Genomic DNA, 16,050 nt, shown 5'->3' on the forward strand with positions numbered 1-16,050 from the left:
TTCGTTGCTGTAGATTTTGAAAGAAGTCCTAAATACATAGCTATTCTAATACATATATAAGCATATATCATAGCTGCTGCCTTTGGCTATGTTTAATTGGTCGGTTATAACACAGGATGAAGGGGGAAGTCTCTAGACGAAGAGACTTTTTTTCAGTACATAACTTGGAGAAAAAACCTGCAAAGAGGTGGTTCTGTGGATAGAGGGCTATCAAATTCCTCTGTTACTTCAGGGAAGATATATAGCATGCTGTCTTCAGAGGGCTTTTGGAAGCTCTGCAGAGTCTGGCTGTCAGATACAGGTACTCAGATAACATGAGGAATTTTATGAAAACAGTGTATCAGCAAGCTGGTCGGGTGTTTTAGTCATCTCATACGTTCCATTCTACCCTCTGGTGTTGTGGAGAATGTATCAGTTTCTATATAAATCTAAATTTACAGTGTATGAAACCATTATTTTCATATAGTTAAACTGTCCTCTGAGAAAAATCATGTCTAAAGAGCACAGGAGATTCAAATGCACTGAACTTTTTTTTATATTTAATTATATCAAAGTCAAGTTTACTAGACAAAGAATGGAAAATTTAATGGCTTAAAATAGAAAAAGCAATAGTCAGAACTGCTATTAGAGTTCTCGGTCCCCATGGTGCTCCACATAAATGGACTTATGGTGATAATCAGGAGGAAAAGTCTTGCTTTTACAGCTGAGTGATTTCTTCCAATATATTCAGCACCAGTGATTGTCTGGAATAACTGCCACTGGTCTGATTTGATACTCAGGATCCTGTGCCGCTACAGGCTATTACCAGCACAAGAATAATCTATATACTGGAGAGGAGGATCCTTTGGTCTTTTCCAGCCTAGCAGAGAACCAAATGGTAGAGCAGACAGATGGGCAGACAGACCCCTGGTTTGTTTTGCAATTGTGATTATCCTGGCAGTTGGATTGTGACTTAGCATAAGACTCTTGTGGTATACCAAGAAAGGCAGCCTCAGACACCAGGACCTTTCATCACTTCAATTCAGTCAATCTTAACTAATTAAGTTTATGAGCCCCTTTATAAAGGGGAAAGGAGCAAGACATTTCCGCTTTAGGATAAAACACAACCTGGATCTGCCAGATATAGACTGAAAACTTGTAAAAAAAAATTATTTTCTTCCATCTTGGAATATTATATCTCATTGTTTCCTTGTAAAGCCCCGTTTTTCTGTATCCACCTGTTGTCTTTTGTCTCTTGGTTAGATGATAAGTTCTTGGTGGGGAATTATTATGGATCTACATGACTCCTAGGCACCTGGGATGCTGGTCTGCCAGGAATTGCTAGGTGATATGGCGATACAAATAGCAAAAATAGACTATCTAAGGGAAAAACAACACTCCCAGACAATGAGAGCAGGAAACTTGGTCACAAATGTGACTTATCATTTGGCATGGAGTCCACCTTACTCATGTCAGTGGTTTGATTGCCTCAATCCACTGTGCTCGCTCTGCCTTAGAGCTGGCCTGGATATAATAATGAATGTCATTTTTGGTGATGATTTTGAAGAGGTTGCCTTGCACGTTGCCCTTCACTCCTGCAGAGAAACAAATACGACAGGTCAGGAAGGTGCACAGAGAAATGCTTTGTGGCAGATATGAAGCTTCATAGGGAAGAATTTTAATTTAGTGAATCAGGGTATCAGACTTTCTCATTTCATTATGGAGAAGACATCTAAAACTCTTGTGTCTTTGGTTTCCCTTCTGCAAAATATAGGACAGACACCCCTCCCATAAACTGTATGAACTACTGTGTACTATGCTTCATATATAAAATAGCTGCTGTTTAGATGGAGAATCTTACTTGAGTTGTTCAATAGAAGGATTAACTCCCTACCAGTTTGTGCAGTAGATCAGATTTGCTCCTGCCTGTCTTCGGGTTCCTCTTAGCAAGGAGCTCTCTTGTTCATTATGGCCCCCCACCCTGGACCGTATCTTTTTCAGACCCTGTCTTTTGTCTTTAGAAAGATGCTCCCTATTTGAGATCCACACATTGTGCTTACTGTCATAAAATAAATTGCTTTAACAGCAGAAACACTTATCTGTGAGGCTGAGGTTCTAGACAAATGCCTAAGCTAAGCGTATTCACTCGGAGAACTGGTTTTTGTATTGCTCTCCTTATGTCTCCCCTTCATTTGGATTCTAGCAGATCACAAAGGAAAAGGTAATAGCATAAGTAGAGAGGACACACAGAAAAGGGATGGCATCAGGGGATGCCTCAAGACTTTAAACAGTTAGTCTTGAGGCATCTTGAGGAGTTAAACAACATCTAAAAAGAAGGCGTTTCCTCTCTGTCTGTTAACTCTGGAATATTAATCAGTGTCTTAGGACTGTCTCAGAGGTCATCTGACTGAGAAAAGCCCATAAAAAGGGGAACACCCAAGATATGTGGAAATAACGGTAAAAAAAAATCCCCTCTGGTATGGACAACCCAGCAGTATGGGGATTTTTTATGATATGCCTCTTCCCTTGCTTGCAAGGGGAGAGGAAAGGCCAACCTACTTGTGCATACAGCCAGCCATACACACAAATCCACACCCAAAAACTGTATTGCTATGGCATGAATATGTATGTATGAAAGTTTAGAGGCTCGTGCTTACCTGCTGGGACTCCGTTGTCCTCCAGAGCTGAGACAAGACAGCCACGAAGAGAAAATCCACCTACTGGCCTGTTTTCTTCCTGCAAAGAAAAATAAAATGAGGCTTATCTGGAAAATATCATCATTAGAATAATTTCCCAGAGCACATAAATTATTTTTATGAAGGTGGACATGTAATGCGTCCTTCCAGATATAAAACATCCATGTCACAAGAGAAGTCAATTAGGACATGTAATTAAATGCATTACTATGTTGTTTCAGTCTCAGATGTTTCTCTGAGGTAGCTGGGAATGATGGAGAGCAATTAAAAGCACAAGGGTAGGCTAACAATCACATTTCAAACTTATGTATAGTCTTATCAATAACAACCCAGATTAAAAAAAAAAATATATATATGTATTTCTGCAAGTTTTTAGCTTGCTGCTTTTCACTGAGACTGTCTGGGAAAAATTTGACTGTTTTCACTAGTGGGCTGGCTCTCTTGTCTGATCTTCAGGTTCTGCAGTTTGAGTTTATAGCATTACAAGGGCGAGTTGCAGTGCAATAAAACCCCACCAAAAAACAGGCAACAAAAAATGAACCAGCTCCATAAGCTCTTTTCACTGTTATGTTGTTTGTGTTTTCTTTGGAAGTCACATAAAGCATTTCTATACATGTTCTTTTAGCAACCTGTTGGGCTTTGTGGCACCCTATGCATCTGGGGCTGATGGATCCACATGCCCTTCTGGGTTGTTCACGTTGATTATTATATCCATGAAGATAAATTCTACTATTCCCTGAGCAAGTTTAAAACTTAGTAGCAGAAATTCCTATAAATACTTCGGCATCAAGGAGATCCTATTCAATGTTGGAATAAGAAAGTAAAAAATCCCAGTAGCAGTATGACCTTCAAGTGGCGGGATGTCAGCCCGGAAAGATCACAGGCCAGGAGGAATCCCTGCAGGAGCACGGTCCCAGACTATGTGGGTACAGCAAAAGACCAATCCCAAGAAAACTGTTGCCCCTCGGCTAAGGAAAAGGAATCTCACTGGGGAAAAGACAGGAGGGAAGACGCAGGGATAGGAAATCCTACAAGGACAACCTCCCAGGGTAAGGCCAGAGAGGTCTTATTCCCCAGGAAATGAGTAGAGGAACCCAGAAGGAGATTTGGGTGAGAGAAACATTTACAGCATAGTTGTATTTTCATTATAATGTTTAGGTCTGGAAGAGGATTTCTACAGGTAGTAACTCCCCACCCACATACCTTAGTGGGGTCATAGTAGTGCAAAAAAGCAGGATCAGCTCTCAAAACAAATCTCCTCACCTTCCAGTTTTTCCTCTTGTGCCCCTGCAAAACAGAAGAATTAAAGTTACCACCAGTAAATACATCCTGCAATGGCCATTTTCCTGCAGGCTGTAGGGGAGACCTAATTAGATACTGAAAAATGAGGTTTTGAAGCCAACAGAGAAAAATCTTTTCTGACATCTTAGTAACTCCCAGGATTTTCTGCTTAACATTCTTCTTCATACTTCGATAATTCCTTCCTCTCTCTCTTCCTGTGCTGAGAACCAAGAAAGCAGAGTGACAGGACCAAGTGATTATATACCTGATTCCTGCTCTTAATTTCAGATTAAATATGGGTCTTGGATTAAAAACCCATGCTGTGCATGCTCTGAGGGTATTATGTCAGGCCTTTTGCAGCTCTTCACTCTTTCCCCCCCAGCCCTCTCAGCTGCTGACAGTGCAGGGCAGCACTGCAAGCCTGTGCCAGGCCCTGGGGGCTTCCCCCGGCTCCTGGAGGTTTGGTGGTGGGGCTCAGGGCCAGCCTAGGGCTGGGGCCGCTGTGGGATGCCCCTTACTGCTGCTGACCATGGGGAGAGACTCCTGGGCAGCTCTCATGTCCTGTGGTGATGGGGAGCTTCCCTGCCGGCCCGTGGGGATCCCCCAGCAGCTCCTGGCACCCAGCCCACCGTCAGCCCTCGCTGCACCCTGGCAGCTGGAGGAGGGAGGGTTGGGGAGCATCTGATGATCCAGTTTGCACAACACAAAAATCGGAGCTCAGGGTACAAAGCTGCAGAGTGGAAACGTGGCCATGCAGTGCAGGTAGGGTTCCCTCTGCAGGTGGCTGCGTTGTACTTTGAAACAGTGCGATTGATCCTCATCTTGTTCATACCAAGGGTCGGAAACTAAATCTTGCAGACTAAGGGTGGGATCCGGTAAACAGTTACTACTAACAGGTAATTATGCCCAAATAAAACAGGTCTCACCACCACTAGAGCGTCCATGTGTACATGAGTGACTGTCCACAGTTAATGTCCACTTCATGCAAATGTCAATCTACTCAGCTTTGAAATTTGTCTGTGGCCAGCAGAACATCATAGATGCTCAAACAACCTGGGTGGGACAGGTTAGACCAGAGGAACAGTGGATCTGCTTGGAAGTGACTGTAACACCTCTGGTGGGATTTGGAGTTTGTGTGGGACTTTTGCTTTTGATACTATTTTATACCTTCCAGTATACACTCAATATATACAGAATATCCAATTAACCCTGCCTGAGAAGCAAGTTCCACAGCTCACTTCTTTGTAACTAGATGCTCTTCACCACATGATCTCTGTACTCACAGGCAGGTTAGCTCTGCTGGCCACAACTCTCCAGCCACACTTGTATAAATCACATTTATTCCCCAGGAAGCCCTAAGAGCTGTCGTTTTTCTTGTTTCCCAGTGAAGGTTCAGACTTTATTTACCTGTTTCACTAAGAATCCTTGCTTCACAATTGTGCCACTTAATTCAGAGATGTTAAATTGTAGCTCTTCCCTGGAACTGATATTTTTCTTACTGCTCTCAGCCTGCATATAGGGAAAAGATGGTTTCACTTTTTAATTGAAACGCACTCTTAAGTACAAAGTTCTGCATTTTATTTTCCTTGAGCTCTTTTTATCTCATTTTCCCCTGAGTAAATTCTACTCCGTACCCCTGCTGCTCAGCTCAGCAGGTCTGAGGTTTACAAGCAACGAATTACAGCTGTAAAGCCTACACATGCACTGTGGACTTGAGCTTTAGCAGAACTACAGCACAGCCTCTGTTAAATGCAGACACAGCACTGCACCCGAGGGACACACCCCTTTTAATGCCTAATTATGTAATTTGTAGATCCCTCCATATCCATGTAGCTATTTGTCTCCAGCAAAAGTGCAAGTGTTAGCACTACTAAAAGCCCAGAGCTGCTCCTTCTCTGTCTGCTTTCACAGCCTGCATATTTTGCCTTTGGTTGCATGCTGTGCATGCCCCCTTTACCACTGCCCCAAATCAGAGGAGGCAGCCACATCACTTACAAACATGTACAGTGCGGTGGAGTCGTCGAGGAACTGCTCAGAGAGGTCGCCGTAGCGCATGGCCTCAGTGCTACGGGCTCCCACAGGCTTGATGAAGTTCTCCTCCATCAGCATGGATGCCAAGGTGACGGCCTCGAACCGTGACACCGCAAAGCTGTTGGAGATGAGCCAGTCCACCAGAGCAGAACCTGCAGGGAGAAAGGCAGCTCTCATACCAAGGCAACGTGCTCGTCCAAGGCAAGACAGATGGTGTCTTCCCACACAGGCTTTCATTTGCTGAAACGTTTTGGCACCATCACAAACACTGTCAATGAAGTGCAAGGTTGACCAAAAGCGTGGGGTCCCTACGTGTGCTTCCATATATCCAAAGAGCAAGAGAGAAAGGTGTCGGAGAACTTGGCTGCACCAGTACTTTCCACTGGGCCACAACTGATCCCACCAGGAAGGCAGTACAGTAGCTCCCTTGCCACTGCAGTGTGGCATGTCAGGTGTGAGGAAGCTCTTTGCCTGCAGCAGGTGTACCTGTGAAGGTCTCTTTGTATCTGTTGCCTTGCTCCAAGTTGCGGGTCAGCTTAATTCCAGTACTGCTGTCACACATTCTCTCCACTATGTGGCTGTAGAAGAGAACACAGGACAATGTTACTAGAATAGAAAGACAGGCAGAAACTATCACGTACTTCTGTCAGTGCCTGGGATGCCCTCATGATTACCAACACAGAGATGGGAAACAGTCTAGATACTCCCCCATGAGTTTTATCTTAAGTCTGGCGTAGGAAATCTTTATTGTCCCAATAGCAGCACTAAGCAAGATGCCTCACAAAGTATCTTTCAATTTAAAACACTTCAAACTGAGCTATAGTCAGCCTCCATTTACCTTCTCAACACAGATCAAATTAATGTAATTTTTCTGTTTCTTAATCAGTTCTCTGTTTCCTCTTGTTTAACATGATACACCCTAAAAATCCTAGTCTGGATTCTGACTATCATCTTTGAAAGCTCATCAACATGGCATGAACAATGTCATCGCTCAGTCTTTCCCTGACATTGCATCTTCCAAGGTAATATATCTCCCCAATGAGAACCTCTGCAGCTGACTAGGAAGGTCTTCAAGCCAGCAGTGAGAGGCCTGTGCAGAATCCACATACCCCCAAAAAACTGATGGTCAGGAAAAGGTGCATTCCTGTGCCCTGGCAAAAGTGTGTGCAAACCTAGGGCAGAGCAGCCAGTTTAGAGGCTCCCGGCCACACAGGAGTGGATCCGTGCAGAGAAGAGCTTCCCCATCCATCAGCTCAGGCAATTTGCAGACTACAGCAACAGCAGAAGAAGAAACCATATACACTTACTGGAGGCTGATATTCTCTAGCAGTTTGAAAGAGTTCTTCATTCTGTGAAGCTCTTGTACCTGTACTGGGTGACCAGCATGAATAGCTCCAGTGATGTCCAAAGCCCAAGAGTCTCGCTCCTCCCTGGAGCAACATTCAAGGAAATAGTCTGTGTTGGTTTTTGTCTTTAGTTTGATGAGTAGCTGTGGAGAAAGAAGCGCAAAGCAATAACATAATTTAGCTATTGTCCTCTACTTGCATTTTGCTTCTTTTGGCACTGGCCCAAGTGACACAAATAAGCCTGATATGGCATCCCACCTGAGCAGTACAGAGCAATTCTTGGCCAGAAGGATGGTGGGCACAACTCTGTTTTTTTTTTTCTCTCCCCCCCCACCCCCCAATCCCTGGGTTTTCAGTTCCAAGCATGGTTTGCATGCGTGCAGCTTGTCGTACTCAAAAGAGAGCAGACCACCCAGATACTGGATTACATAGGAGTGTGCTGCTGACTGTGGAGCTTTTCACATCCAGATCTCTAGTCTCTCAACAACTACAGGCTCTCACTAGGCTCTTTCTGCCATGGGAAGTACTGAAATAGTCAGCATCTTCCAGAGTCATTTCCCTTCTGGCCCCACTCAGAGGAAGCCTGCATTGCCACTACCCGCGGGTGAGCAGAGAAGCGCAGGAGGCACTTTCCCTTCCAGAGCCCTCTTGCTGGAAACTTTCCACAGCAGTGAAGTCCCACTGGCGAAGCAAAAGGGAGTTTGACCTGGCTGCCCAGCAGCGCCCTGTGGACACAGCCAGGGTTTAACAGAAGTATCAGAGGTGATAAGTTTCCTTTTTTTCCCATCCTCCTCAGATTTTATTGAGCTGTTCATGTCCTCCCTCCACACACTGTTGGGCTGATGTATTTGCATTTATTCTTCCCACTGTGTGTGTGTGGGGGGGGTGTTTGGTTTTTTTTTTGGTTAACGGCTGTGACTCAGATTTGGGCACAGGGAACAGCAAAGACACAATGAGGGAGTTCATTGCTCGTCCTGGTTACACTGCTAATGGCAGCTTGCTTTTGGTTGGGCCTAATTCTGGAAACACATACCCCAGTGATATGGTTGCAGCAATCAAAGAAGTCAGGAGGAGAGGAAAAGACTAGGGAGAAGTTAGAAAGTGAACATCATTGAGAAGGGATACATTTTTGCAGTCGTACCGGTCTGTTCTCATATTCCAGGCATGGACAAGTAATAGTGCAGCCATCCAAAAGGATCCTGCCCTTTGGAGAAGGCTCCTTCTTGCCTCCTTCAATTTTGTAATACAGCAGCTTGTCCTGAAGCAGAACGAACCATCTCACTTTCCAGTTACGAACAATATGTCCCTAGAGGGGAAGAAATCCACATAGCTAACTTTAACACGAGCATTGAGAAATTACTGTATTTTCTTTTTTTTTTCTTTTTTTTTTTTTGTGAAAATACCATAAACTAATAGGAAACTGTACGAAAAGAAACACAAGAAGTCATCATGAGTCCTGTTCTTCCTGAAACACGCATTTTTAGTAACAAAATAGCACAGCTCCATCGCTATAAAATCACAGAGCAATAGAAAGGTGCTTTGCTCTTTCTCCAGCAAGGACATCTTCTTTGCTGGCAAAAATTGTTTCTTGCAAAAGCTGACATGAATTATCTCAGAGCTGTCATTTAGGTGCACACCTGCTCGCTGACAGCACCAGGCAGGAACAGCACTAAATCCGAAATGTGTGAGGGCTCTTGGAGACAAACTCCTCCTCTCCCATGAGCCTGGGTGGTGTTTGATGTGTTCTGTTCTTTGTCATTTTGATGTGGCTGTAGGTGCCAAGTGGTTTTGAGAGTGCTTTGCTGAGTGAATTGGCTTTTCCTTACATCCCCTCTTACTGCTAATGAGTGGTTTATTTCTATCCTACCTGCCTCCAACCTCCTGGGCTAAAACATTCCCTGTGCTACTGTTTCCTGTAAAGGAAATACGCTTTTTAATGGCAAAAGACCGAATGAAGGCTGCTGTCGAATGCCTCCTGGGTTATACCAGAATACAGACAAAACCTCTTTCCCCCTCTGTAAACAGCCCCCGGCTCTTTTTAGTCTGGCTGTACAGGAGAGCAAACCCAGCGAGGGCTGGCACTGACAGGCTCAGTCCTGTCTGACAGTGTCAGGTCCAGCTTCGAGGTGCGAGGAGCTGACTTGCATTTCTACAGGCGATGGAGCATTACAGCCAGCAGCGAAGCACTGGGTCGAGGAAGCTCTGACACCTGGGGGAGGGTGGGCATAGCTGGAAGAAAGGAACATGCAAGGTCCAGTTGTGGCAGGAATCAAAGCTCATTAATTCTCTATGAGTAAAGGGGAAAAACAGCAATTTCCAAGAAAAGGTAGGGTAATCAGTCTCTAAAATCCAGGGCACTTTAGATCTATGTCTTCTAGTCTATACTAAATACAATTTATCTAACTTGGGTTTGTTCTCGCCTTCCCTTTGCCTTCTTCAGTGTTTTTTTCACCTGTTGTAAAGTCCCTTGGCCATTTTTCCTCAGAGTATGTTATTTGCTATGGCTCTTTTCTTTCCTTCTTGGAGATTTCCTCTTTTTCAGGAGGTTGCCTTACCTTTTTTTCTTTATCTTTACCTGACTTCCACATATTTACTTTATAATACATTACAATACATAATTCAGTAATTCATAATGCATTTACATCATCTCCTTGCTTCTGCTCTCTTCTTGAGAAATCTCTGTTTTCTTTACCTGATCCCACCCCTCCCTCATTTTTTCCTCTGGATCCCTTGTCCCTTCTCCCTCAGTTTCCTTTAGGCATCTTCTTTGTGGTCTCCTTCCTATCAAACTGTGTATCTTGGTGGTGTTGTACAGACTGCTGGCAGTTACAGCTCAGTGTGCTTCTGATAACCTGTTCCTCTCACACACTTGGCACCTTGGCTTCCCATCTTGAATTCAGTAGTCGCTTAAGAGCCACAAAAGACAACCGTGGCCCAGAGGGGAGAGCAGGAGCCGGGACTGCTCTGCCCTCGCTGCAGAAGGGAGGATGAGGAACAGCTCGGGGCGTGCAGCCCTTCTCCGTGTAGAGCATGGCTTCACATGGCTGGCGGCTAGCTGGCTGGCCGGCCAGGAGCCCCGCCAGGAGAGCTCCTAACCAGAATTACCTTCATGTTAGCACCAGAAGCACTGCCACGTACTGTAGAAAAGCATTTCCCAAGACGTGGCAAAGCTATGAACAAACCTTTGAATCACATTTTTTGTGTGCAATCAAGGACCGTATTAGTCATTGAGACAGGGTCTTGGTACTAAAAGCAGCTTATGCCCCTTCCTAAGTTGTCCTCTTGTGTCCCAGCTATGACTGACTTGGTCCTATAGGGAGAAGTGTTGGAAAGGCTGAAATCTGTGACACCATCTTTCAGCTCTTTTCTCCACATTTTGGCTAAAATTTTCTTACAGTGCCGCTTGAGGGGTGTGGAACAAAAGTTATTTCAAACACGTTTCTACGTTTCCATTGCTCTGATCCCCTTCAAAAAGGGTAGTGGGTTCTCCATCCTCTCATATGAAATGGGAAACCCTGCTCAGCTGGGTCACTAAAGAAGGCACAAACTATCTTAAGAGACTGTCAAAACATCTTCCCTCTCTCCTTCCTCCCATGGCCGCTTCCACTGCTGCCGTGTAGCCATTTGCCAGGTAGTTTTTTATGTGCTCTTTGCAGAGGTGTGCCCTATGTGCAGACATACTGTCTTTCTGATAACTAACTGAGTAATCCTGATAGCTAATTCACTTTCCTTTGGGTAAATAAATACCAATACAGAGAAAGTCGAGGGAGGGTAGCGAACACCTGCAGTTCATGCAGCTCCCCCGGCACGCATCTGCACAGACCTGGAGGAGCTCCTTTCCCAGGAGCAGGCAGGAGCCCCTCAAACCCAGCGCCCAACGGGCTGCCTTGCCGTCCAGTCCCTGCTCAGGGGCTGCTGCCACGTTTGAGCAGAACCGCACGAAGGGGAACCGGAGCTCTTACCCGTTTGACGAGGAAGCCCTCCTTCAGGACTCCAGCTGCTTCCTCCATCGTGGCCAGCAGGGAAGAGAGCCAAGCCCCCGCCGAGAAGCGCCTGAGCCCTGGCAGCCCGTGCCTCTGCAGGCAATTTGTTTAAGAAAGCTCATTTTTCTTTGCTACTCTCCTCCTCCAGCATGACGCACTCTACCTTCCCTGTTTTTTTCTCCCTCTCTTCCTACCTATGAGACATTAGTTAAACAGTGAGCTGGCCCTGATATGTTACCTGCCGTCTGGGAAGTAAAACAAAGGGAAGTCTAAAAAGGATCTCAAAAGAATTTCACAGAATTTAGCATAGCAAAAAACCACCACCGAGTGAGTTGGCCAATATAAGCAGCCACATGATGACAAATCAGGTATTGCATAGGAGGGAGAAGCAGAACTGTAAAATCGCATCCCTCAAAACTTCAGACTAATCAACTTTACCACTTAAAATTCCTCATCTAATAAACACATCTTATAGGGGTTCTACAGATCAGAACACCTTAAGTGTAACATATAGAACATTATGATTACAAGGAGGCTTTTACAAACCTTAAAATAATTTCTTTTGCTAGAAATTTATTTTACCAAAGAAGCCCCAAAGCACCTAAAAGCCCACTCTACTTTCAGTGACCTCTGGGCATATAAACCAAGATTCTCAACTTAATATCCTAAATCCCTACATAAGCAACTATTCAGGCTTTGGGTAAAGCAGTCTGATCAATGGACACCGTGCAGTGACCTCTTGTAACTCCTGAGTGCCTCTGAAGCAGAGTGCCTTTTTTATGTCTGAATACGAGCCTAGATGTTTATTGCATTTTTGAAGACTTCGCCCATGATAAATCTGTTTCATAGATCTATCAAATCTTGTCCTGATGAAATAAACCAGTATTAGTATTTCAGACAGCACTGCTGTTCAGAAGTAATAGTCTTTGCTGTACTGTTAGCATTCCCTGACTTGTACCAAAATTAAGGTGATATACGTGGGCAGAGCCGGGGGCTGTGATAAGAAACATGATGTAGGGTATAACAAATAAACAAAAGCACTCGTTGCTATGTAAAAAGAGAGTCCAGAGTTCAGTAAGACAAAGTAACTCAAGTATCTCTCAGTCTTTGCACACCGGATCAGATTACTGGTCACACTTTGATGTACCGAGGAAAAGGAACAAACAAATAATTTCTTTATCTTTATAGTATTTTTTATAACTTTTAGCAAGGAAGAGCAAGATACCAAAGAATTCAAACCTGACAATGCACTGGAGACGACCCAGGGAACAGTCCTGCAGAGATCATGAGAAATACAATGGGTGACTGAACACTACTTGAAGTTAGAAAAATCGATTGCTGTATGAAGAGAAAGCACGCTGGCTGAGATTTCAAAAGCAGCCAGCCCATGTGGAAGTTACCTACGTAGCTCCTACTGTACTCCCTTTGCCACTTTGGAAAAGGCAGGCAGCCATGAGGCAACCGGCTGCGTTAGTCATATCCCAGTTATGTTTGTTCTTCAGTCTAAAGTTAAGTACAGTAAGTTTAACAGAACACCTGGAAGAGTATTTTTTGCTGTAGGTATGTAGTATTTTCAAAGATATCAATGGAAATTTTGGTATTTTTTTTATATTATTGTGGCCTTAAAATAAAGCAGAAATGAACTGAGTGTATTTCTTTTAATTTAATAAATAATCGCTGTCTCTGTGTATATACATAAATATATATAAATAAAAGCTGTACTCAGAAGCAGAATCTTGGGGAAAAAACTGATGCAGTCAGCAGAAAAAAGAAAATAAATTTCAGCTCACAAGGTTCTGTACATCAGAATTAAACCCGAGAAAAGAGAAGAAAACTTGAGTCTAGGTACACAAGAGACATTAATGCTGCGTGTGTTTCCTGGACACACACTCTTTATATAACCAGCTCCAGGAATACAGTGTTCCACCGTTTGGTATTTGAGGTTTGACTTAATATTGTTCAGCTTGTTACTGCAGGCAACTTATAACAAGGTGGGTGAGATAATTTCATGCTAGTGAGGACAGGCAGGAGCTTGCAGGGGGCTCTTGCTCAGCCAGTGATCTCAGAATTGCACCATAACCAGCCCTCACCAGAGATCCGAGCGAGCTCTTTTCCTCCAGCACGCAGACCACCCACAACCCTGCAGACGGATCTTGGCAAAATTACCATTAGCAACGAAGAATTTTATTGCCAAACTGCTGGTGAATGGCGAAACAAACATTGCCCTAGCTGGCCAGTAAACAACAGCTTTTGTACCAACTACTTTTTATAATCTAGAGCCTTCACTTTCTTCAACACCTTGGATATTTATAATACCCACCCCCCCACCCCGTCTCATTCTGTAGTTAATCAAGGTTAACAAACTGCCCCTATATTGCTCCCTGAGGTTGAGTAAATACAGATCTCTCAGACAGCTTTGCGGGAAAAGGGTCATATAGTGTAAAATGAGTCACTAGATCTGGGCTGCCGTATTCACGCATGTGCTGGGAAGGCAAGCTCTGGCACTGAAGCCTCCCGGCAGAAAAGGACGTGCTTCGATCTGTATAAATCCAGGGAGCTCCAGAAAACTCCCCACTTCTGTGGGACTTGAAACTCACTGAGTAAGCACTGAGAGGAGAACTGTTTCCTCAGATCCATTTTATACTGGTGTTTTCCACATGTCAGCGTAGTATTTTAACAAAAAAAGCACAGTTGAGTGCTTGACATTTTTCCATTCAAAGTGACCCCCAAACACTTTATGTGCCCTAGAATTTGCATTGGGATGGCCAGGAAGAGCTGGCTCTGAACGCAGACTGCACTATTTCAGCTGGCCGACCTGACAGACACTGCTGGTACCTCCAGGTCAGCCCCTCCAGAAGCCATGAACACCTGACTAAGAGAACCTGCCCAAAGGACAACCCCCGTCGCATGTTCTGCAATGCCCATCGCGTATCATCATGTGAACAGTGTCACACGGGGGATTACATACACCCAGCTTTTTCAAAGCAGCTTCTTAAAATGCTAGGACTTTGCCCTCTGGTGTAGGACACCATTAAATATTTAGTTCCTTTAGTGGATTAGGGATGAAATAAGATGAAAACAAACCACATCAAAATAATGATGAAACATTTCTAGATAGAAGTGAAAGATGACAAGAGTTCAGAAGTATTCTGACGTAAGAGCATTTTTAAAATTAACTGTCGAAAGGTGGCAGTGTTTGAAAACAGTTTAATTGTCTAGACTCTGGACCAAAAAACTATCAGCAATTAAATACCAAAGTGCAGATTCTGCTGTGAAGAACAACATGCCAGCTCCACTGCATCTAAAAAAACCCCGAGGGCCAGAATCAGAGAGAAAACAGCAAGGAATTGTCACACTATCAAAAACCAGACAAACCACAACAGCCCCAAGAAAGCAGGGCACCCCTTCTTTAGCAACCACTATTTCCCCTCATCAGAAACAGGATACAGGGCTGTGTGTTACTGCACCGTGTGCCTGACCTGAGCCAGTACCTCTGATTGGGTTTTTTTCTATTAATCAGTCCTTATCAGATGTTATAAGTAAAACTGTTTCCAAGCTGCCGGACTTAGAAAATTAATTTGGGACATGGAAGTCAAGCTGAGATCCTTACAATTAACACATCAGGCCAAGCCCTGTCCACAGGTATACCTGTACCTTTCCCTTCAGTTGACTACATGAGTGCAGGGGGAGCTTTTGGCCTTGCAATTACAACTGAGTAAACAGGACAGTTGCTAATGAACAGCAGGAATACGCTACCTTGCTTTAGCGATTCGACAAAAGATGTTCACCCAAAACCCACGACCCTTATTTTAAGCACTTGGTAAGCAAACGCAGTTCCACACGTACAAAATAGACCGGTTGAGACAGAAGGCATCATCTCGACAACTTCTAAAGATCCTTAAGTCACAGGCTACGGCAACTGAGGCAGCACAGCCGAGGCCCAGCGTGGCCTTCACACGTTCAGCACTCCCTTACACACACACCTCGCTAACAGGTCTTGAAAGCGGCCATCTTAGACCTCCTCCTTGCAGCTACAGCAACGCACGAGGAATATCTACTAAGTTGTCTTGTGTCTTTTATTTAACCTTCTTGGTTAAAATTTGCTCAGGCAACGGGAGAGCCTGATTTTATCTGCCCGTGTAATAAGTGATCGAAATGCATTTATCTTAAGCTGCTTCCTTACCATCCTCACCATCTTGGTCATTTTTTTTTTCAGGCACTCAAAATCAACACAGAATTGTGTACACCAGCACACTGAGGCTCTAATTAGGTACTGAACAAGTTTAGCAAACTTTTGCCTAAGTTACTGACAGAAACAATGCTCACCTATTAACGCACCAAAAGAGTTCTTAGAGAGGATACTAATTGTAACCCCCTGATAATAGTCAAAAGAAAGAGCATGTGTGGCTCATTTTTCAGTGCTTTGCTTTACAGCATTATTTTGGCATACAGATCACATGGCGATTTTTAATTTATAAACACTTTGTTCTTTTGTCTGAGTACCCACCTATTGTGTTTAACGGAAGCCAAATTACTATTTTAGTGAATGGACAAAGTTGGAAGAGCTGTTCAAACAGGAAACTGACATTATCACAACTTCAAGCCATGACAAGACTGTCATAAGCTGCTTCTGAAAAGACAGCAATTTGAGAAAATAACCATAAAAAAAAAATTTGTTTCTTCATTTTGTGATAACACATTCAGGTGTTTTCCAACATTCTGCAAAGACTAGAA

General features: G+C 44.0%; 1 protein-coding gene across 1 annotated transcript; it reads right to left on the reverse strand.

The window, feature by feature from the left end:
- Positions 1–180: 180 nt before the first annotated feature.
- On the reverse strand, positions 181–11,544 carry PLEK2 (pleckstrin 2). Its single transcript, XM_072865833.1, has 9 exons — positions 11,296–11,544; positions 8,475–8,639; positions 7,295–7,476; positions 6,474–6,565; positions 5,952–6,139; positions 5,364–5,465; positions 3,879–3,962; positions 2,637–2,715; positions 181–1,574 (listed from the first exon to the last, which is right to left on the reverse strand). Exons 1-9 carry the CDS (start codon positions 11,341–11,343, stop codon positions 1,447–1,449), a joined length of 1,068 nt encoding a protein of 355 aa, XP_072721934.1. The 5' UTR covers positions 11,344–11,544; the 3' UTR covers positions 181–1,446.
- Positions 11,545–16,050: the final 4,506 nt, after the last annotated feature.

This window comes from Ciconia boyciana, chromosome 6 (assembly GCF_034638445.1).
Source record: "Ciconia boyciana chromosome 6, ASM3463844v1, whole genome shotgun sequence".
Lineage (NCBI taxonomy): Eukaryota > Metazoa > Chordata > Aves > Ciconiiformes > Ciconiidae > Ciconia > Ciconia boyciana.